At 44.9% G+C, this 7,185-nt stretch overlaps 1 protein-coding gene across 1 annotated transcript in view; it reads right to left on the minus strand.

Annotated features, from left to right (window-relative positions):
• The window catches only part of NAA40 (N-alpha-acetyltransferase 40, NatD catalytic subunit), a 15,892-nt gene extending 10,413 nt beyond the window's left edge, over window positions 1-5,479 (minus strand). The window contains exons 1-4 of the mRNA XM_083716262.1: window positions 5,243-5,479; window positions 1,404-1,499; window positions 731-783; window positions 405-500 (exon numbers count right to left, since the gene is read on the minus strand). Coding sequence (XP_083572388.1) covers window positions 405-500; window positions 731-783; window positions 1,404-1,499; window positions 5,243-5,248 — 251 coding nt within the window. The 5' untranslated portion in view covers window positions 5,249-5,479. The remainder of the gene's footprint in view (window positions 1-404; window positions 501-730; window positions 784-1,403; window positions 1,500-5,242) is intronic.
• Window positions 5,480-7,185: the final 1,706 nt, after the last annotated feature.

The raw sequence follows: 7,185 nt of genomic DNA on the forward strand, positions 1-7,185 counted from the left end.
GCAAGAAGCTGGTTTTCAAGACAATTGCAAGATCTTTGTGACAGCTAGCAACGCAATTGCCTGATAGGTTCTGCAATCCGTTCTACTTTCTTCCTTCCTCGAATCCCTTACAGAGAAAAAGTTGTGGAAAAACTGTTCATCCTTACTAACAAAACAGCAGCCTCTGTTGGGAATCTCTGAAACACAGAATACTGAGTCAAGCCCTTGATGCATCTACCACAGGATTGCCTATTCTGACTTGCAGTAGCTCTCTAATATCTGGAGCACAATGCTTTTTTTTTAAGCGAAGATACGACTTTTGGGGGACGGGAAAGAAAGGGAGTCATCCCCCCTGCTCCCCACTACAGCTGGCAATTGCTCCCCACCGCCACCCACTACCCCCGAGTGTCCCCCTTGGGCCTTACAAGGTCTGCATGTTTGTTTTGGTTAGTTCAAAAGCCCAGTCGAGTGTGGTCGGGTCCAAGCTGGAAACTCGTTTGCAGTCAATGGAGACATTTAACCTGCAAAGAGAGAAAGGAAACGGAAGCCATTAGGTTTCAATATACATAAATAGAAGTCCACTTTGTAGCTGAGTCCCAGGAGCAAGAAACATGCAATACCAGACGGAGCAGCAGCGTTTCATGTCTTTCCACACACACACACACAGTCTCAAAGCCTGTGCTAAGGCTTTGACCAAGAAGACCTGGGTTCAAATCCCTCTAGCCTCAACGAGCAGAGAACTTCTACTCACCCATTTCTGTCATATTTCTTGAACACTGGGAAGGCTTCTAAGGGGTCTCCCAACTATGGAAAGAAAGAGTATACTAAAGATAGGAATAGATAGATGTCTGCAGTGCAGTCAAGCAAAGAGATACTTTTTCAGGGGCTTTTAACATTTAAAGTGTTCACTTTGGGAAAAAGTGCCCTCTCTCTCGCTTTTAGCCCACCATAAATTCCAAGTGGGGAGGAGACAAAGTGTTTAGAGTTGGGGGGTTTTAAACCACTTCTTTCTGTTTATTTGCATATACTGTCCAAGAAATTTTGGAACAGCAAACAGTGGATAAGTTATAATGAGTGGTCTCTGACATTCAGCAGCAACATCTTGGCAGCAGTGACAGACATTGTTAACTGGCTGGTGCTGCACAGAAACAAGCAAACTGGGTCCAGGCCACTGAGGGAACTTCCACAACCAAGTGGAAATTTAAACCTGGGTCTCTTTAACCCGAATCTAACCTTTGAATCCAGACTTCCCCAACTGGTGGACTCCTAATGTTTTGGACGACTCCCATCAGCCCTGGCCAGCATTACCAATGGTCAAGCAAGATGGTAGCTGCAGTCCAAACTATCTGGAGGGCACTGCTGCTCTACTGCCACTATACCAGGCTCAGTCTCCATGTCGAGGGGAAAGAGAAAACAAAGCTCACTTTATTTGCAGCTTCCACCTTGGCACAGATGGCATCCCTTGCTGCTCGCTCCTCCAGTCGTTTCTGTTTCTTCTCCTTGCCTTTACTTGATTTCCTCTGAAAGAAGAAGGGCTGAGATGTTAGAACAAGGCACAACATGTAAATGCAGCCGAGTTGTACTCAGTATATAGCCTTAAGCGTGGCTTCCCCTACATGGACTACGAAAGTTCACTCCACAGCCTCTCCAGGTATCTCCCAGCATCTGCTCTCCAGGGCTGGGAGAGACTCCTGCCTGTAAGCCTGTAATCCTAGAGCCACACTGTCAATCAGTGTAGAGCAGTGGTTCCCAACTTTATTGGTGGCAATAAAAATACAATAAAAAATCATACAGCATCTAGCACAGTGTATTTTTAACTGCTTCTTTTATTTCTTATATATTGTTTTATTGTATTCCACAGAATCCAAAGTGTAAACAATGCAAGATATAAAAAGCTATTGAAATACTATTACAAAACAATGTGAATTTGTAACACAATGCACATGTGGTTTCTGTCATTGACTACAAATCCACAGACCACCTAAATGAAGCTCGTGGACCAGTTTGAGAACTCCTGGTGCAGACAATACTAAGTGAGACAGGCAGAATGGCCTGGCTCAGTTTAAGTTAGCTACCTCGGCTCCTATGTTCTATGAAACACTGGCAACCTAAGGATTATGCCAAACCAAATGATGCTGCCAAACAGGGAAAGCTATTTCTAGTAGAGCAACAAAGCAAAATAAAAACGGGGAGCTTACTCTCAAATTTGCAGCTCCACTGATTAATATTGCCCCTCACTGCTTCAACTAAACCTTGTGGATTAATTGACCACTTCAGCCAATTAAAGCTTGCAGGTTTAAATACACACACACACACGCAAACAAACAAACAAACAAACAAAAACACCCTTTTGGCAAGAGCAGTGCTAGGGAACACAGGGAAATGCTAAGAACTTGCAGCTCATGGGTGACAGAGGGTTTTTTCATTTGTTACATTTCTCCTCTCATATCACGATTTTTCCTGTCCAGGGTGTGGGTGAGTGTAAGGAGGTTATGATGCAGGCTTTGAGAGCAACAGGGAATATCAAATCCTAGAAGAAGTGTAGCCAGTGGGGTACCTTCTAGAGGTTTTGAAATAGAACTTCCATCAGCCCCAACTAGGATAGCCAGCGGTCAGAGATGATGGGAGTTGTAGCTAAGCAAAACCTGGAGGGCATGCAGCCTACTTTTGTGCTAAAGAGACAGGACCCAGGCTTCCTAGAGAAACAGCTTTCTATCCTACATTCGTTTTTCCACCTACAGTCCCAAGAGCCAGTTCATATCTGACTTGGAAATACCAAGTTGTGTCCAGTGCTAGTCCAGCTCAGAATAGATCCATTGAAGTTAACAAACATGACTTACCTTATATTCATTAATTTTAATAGGTCTACTCTAAATAGGAGTAACACTGGATACAATCACCATTTTATGAAAAAAGGGAGAAAAAGAAACACTCACTTACGAAGTGTTATGTTTTGCCAGGCTGGTGAGTCAGTGAATACCAGAGGTTCTGAGCCAAAAAACATGTGCCTAACCTCAATGCAACCCTTCCACCCTTGCTAAAGTTCAAGCAAGGACATCCTTCTCCCCCCACCCCCTATGTGAAATTGGCTGGGAAGCTAGTTCAGTCGGAGCAGGGAGAATGTGGGGCAGGAAGACTGCCAGCAGATGGGAGCAGAATGCTGTGTCTGCATCTTCCTGGCACAAGCAAGACTTGAAGCAACTTCCAAAACAATAAAAAAGGATAGATGGTGTGTATCTCCTGGCCTGAACAGGCATGCATCTGCAATAAATATATATTTTTTCCTTGCAGGTGCTACTCTGTTATGTTGGAAGATGGGGTTCTTTAGCTTGCTTGGAAGAGATAATTTTATGAACCCTTCTTTGCCCGCTTCTGCCTTGCAGTCTAAGTATGTGAATGACATATTGTTAAATGTTATTTGTGGCACATCTACAGCAAGAAAGGTAAATAGGCTTCTTCCAGTTTATGGAAGTGTTTGTGTCAAGCTGTCTGAAGGCAGTTCTTGCGCACCCCTGGGAAACAGGCAAGTGGTGCCTGAGTAGCTTGACCTATGACACGTTTTGAGAGAAGGTGCTTGTACCTTTAAGGGCTGAGCAGGCTAGGAGAATTCCAATAACTGCAGCTTCTCCCACAATGACAAAGTACACCTGCCAACACTTGGCATCTAAAAAACTGATTTAGATTTCTAAAAATCATACTGATGCTTCATGGGTTAACATATAGCCCACCCTGCCCCTGAGTTCCAGACACCTACGATCATCCCGTTATAGAAAGGGAAAGAAAAACCATTCCTATCAGCAAGGCAAACAAATGTCAAAGCTGCTTCAATTTGCTAACTTGAAGCACCTCCAATGCCATCTAGATTTTAGAAGTACGCAAAGGTGTGAGGACTGAACTGGGTTAAAAAGGAAACCCTTTTTATTAGCATGGGCGCTCTCTTCAGATCTCCATGGAGAATGATGTATGTTAACAAAACACAAGACTTTAATTATTTGTTCTGCTTTAAACATAAAAACCTCTTCAAATAAAAAGTAAATGTGATTTAAAAGAATGTGGGCATTGTCATAGGGCTGAACTGCCTGACAACCCCCACTATTGTTCTTCCATCCCAAATATTTCTGCCCATGACAATTGATCCTAACCTTCCAAATATTTAACCTTTTCAGTTCTGCGATTATCCATTACTTCCACCCTGTAAATTGAACCCACCAAGGCCACATATCTCTGCCCTCCATCCTAAACCCTACTTCAAACCAGTCTTCCCCCTCTGTTTTGGACTCTCAGGTGCTATCAGTCAAGCCAGCATGTCTGATGGGTGTTGTAATCCAAAACAGTTGGAAGGCACCAGGTTGAGAAAGTGGCCTAAAACACACCCATCCACCACAGCCCTAACCCCATTCACACCTCCTTCCAATACAAAACTTTTTATCTCCCCTTATATCTTCCCATTTCAAAACCCCACAACCTGACCCCACGCCTTCACATCCCACCATCATTATCTTAACACCCCCTGTCTCCTCCTCCTCTCTGCTGCAAACTGGATTTCCCTCTTACTTTTTCATTTTCCTGCCCACATCAAACTTTCCTTTCTCCCCACTACCCAACTCCTCCAAATATTCCCCTGAATAATACATGTTTTTCCAACTTGCTTTCACCTCTGCAAGCCAGTCTTTCCATCCCTGATTTACCCCCCAGCCTGTGTTAGGGTGTCATTAACTCAAAGCGCCCCCCTAATTCCTGCCCCTCCCAAATTACTTTAATACCACCACTACCGTCAATTTATCCCACTTTCCACCGTCTATTTTATTCCTCGCCCCCCCATTAAACCTAACTTAGTTGCCTTATTACACCCCTACAGGTGTCCCCCATTTACTTTCCTTCCTCTAAACTTGGCGTCCCCCTCCCCAAGTCTCCTAATCCTACCACTACCAGCCTGCCTGTAGGGGGGTCAGGAACCCCCGCCCCACTCATTTTTCCATGAACTACTTTAATATCTCAAATACCAATCCCTAAGCCTTTGCCCCACTTCTTCCAGCAGCAAACTTCCCATTAACGCCCCCAGCTCTCCCCCCGTTATTATTCCTTTGGTACCCCCACACTGACCCCCCCTCCTCCGGATTTCCCCTTTATTTTTTTCTCCCTACCCAACACAAAACTTTCCACCCACAGAATAGCGCCCCCCATTTCACCCCCCCAAAAAATCTTGACCCCCCCTTCCCTTCCCGCTCCCCCCCACCCCGGGAGGAATCTAGGCCTTACTCACTCCCATGGCGATGACGACAACGAGCCCCCCTACAGTCTCCTCAAGATATCCGTAAAGCCGGGGGGGGCGAATGTGATAAGAGGCGGGGGGGTGTTATTCCCCTACTGCGCCTGCGCAGTGCCCCAAACGGCGGGGAAGAAAGAGACAACCAAACAGCACCTGACGCACAGCGTGGAGGTGGGAAGCATCTAAAGGAGAGAGGGGGTGGGCGTGGCCGCGCACGCGTGGCTCGGAATGTGGGTAGTGAAAGGGCGGAAGGTAGGGGTAAAGGGGCTTCCGGAGCGCGTGCGCCGAAGAGGGGTTGGTGGCCTAAGCTTCAGAAGGCGGGGAGGGAAGAGGAGAATTTAAAGCGGAGGAAAGGCGGGAAAGTGTGGAAGATCTTGATTATGATGAGAAGGAGAGGATGGCGCGTGCGCGGTGTAGCCCTCAGAGTGCCCCGGTTCAATCTTCGGTCGCCGGTCTCGCGCTTTGGGGGGACCGTTGAGGCGAAGTTTCTTCCGCGCTGATTGGCTATTGGGAGAGACGACTGTTTTACCTCAGTGAGAGGGGAGATGGATGACTTTGCTGTGCCTCAACAAATTTCTCCTCATAATAGCCCTTGCTTTTCAGCTCTAACTACGTTTCCTTTCCCCCCTTTTTTAAAAAGAACAATTAAAAATCCAAATCCGTATATTAAAAGGCCACCGCCAGTCATAGTGACTAGCACAATAAAAAGCGGGACACCATTCTGCATAGGATTAAAACATTAGCTAATTATTTATAATTATTTAATTCTCCAATATGTACTTTAAAAAGAGCCTATATTTTTAAAAGTACCAAATAATGAGCTGTGTGTCTCAGTTAAGAGATTAAATAATCCAATTGATTTAAAATATACCCCACTTTTCCAGTACTGTATGCGTTCAAAGCAGCTTAAACTAACATAGAGAGGGGGAGAATAAAATTACAGCAATATACAACAAAAATAGATTTAAAAACAGTGAAGAACATAGGTCAGCCATTAAAAATGCTATGTTAAATGTGGGAATACTTATTTAGGCATTTTTATACTGCCCAATCAACCCATAGTGGTTCATAATTTAAAATCAATAAAGAACAAACAGTAATTGGTATGCAAAGGCAACACACACATGGGAAATTAGGCAGCAGTCCTATTCGCAACAGGGTTTTTCCTTCTGAATAAGACATGTCATTTTGAATCAAGATAGTGGACTGAACTTTTCAAAACCACAGATTCTAACAACCAATTTAAAAACTTCACTGATTTTTTGGTTTCTTAGAATTCCTGAGCAATGCCAGATACAGAGCTGCTAGTATCCCATAAAATAAACTTTTGTAATGCTCCCTACCGCCAGCTTATCCATCTTTAAATATTTGGCATGATTAAGTGCTTAAAATGACTGCTCCTGACATTTTCAACTTAATTTTTATTTATGGTATATCCTAGAAGCAGATACTGTACAGGCAGTGCTTTTTCTTCTAAAAAAATGTTTAGGGGTACTCTCATTTTCCTACTTATATTGAAGTACTGCCCCTCAGTGAGACCAAGGGACGCGGGTGGCGCTGTGGGTTAAACCACAGAGCCTAGGGCCTGCCGATCAGAAGGTCGGTGGTTCGAATCCCCACGACGGGGTGAGCTCCCGTTGCTCAGTCCCTGCTCCTGCCAACCTAGCAGTTCAAAAGCACGTCAAAGTGCAAGTAGGTAAATAGGTACCAATCCGGCGGGAAGGTAAATGGGGTTTCCGTGTGCTGCTCTGGTTCGCCAGAAGCGGCTTAGTCATGCTGGCCACATGACCCGGAAGCTGTACACTGGCTCCCTCGGCCAATAAAGTGAGATGAGCACCGCAACCCCAGAGTTGGTCACGACTGGATCTAATGGTCAGGGGTCCCTTTACCTTTAATGAGACCAATCTTAGATTCACAAAATGTTTAGGGGTATGCGT

The sequence above is a fragment of the Podarcis gaigeae genome (genome assembly GCF_964106915.1).
Source record: "Podarcis gaigeae genome assembly, chromosome: 16".
NCBI classification, from domain to species: Eukaryota; Metazoa; Chordata; class Lepidosauria; order Squamata; family Lacertidae; genus Podarcis; species Podarcis gaigeae.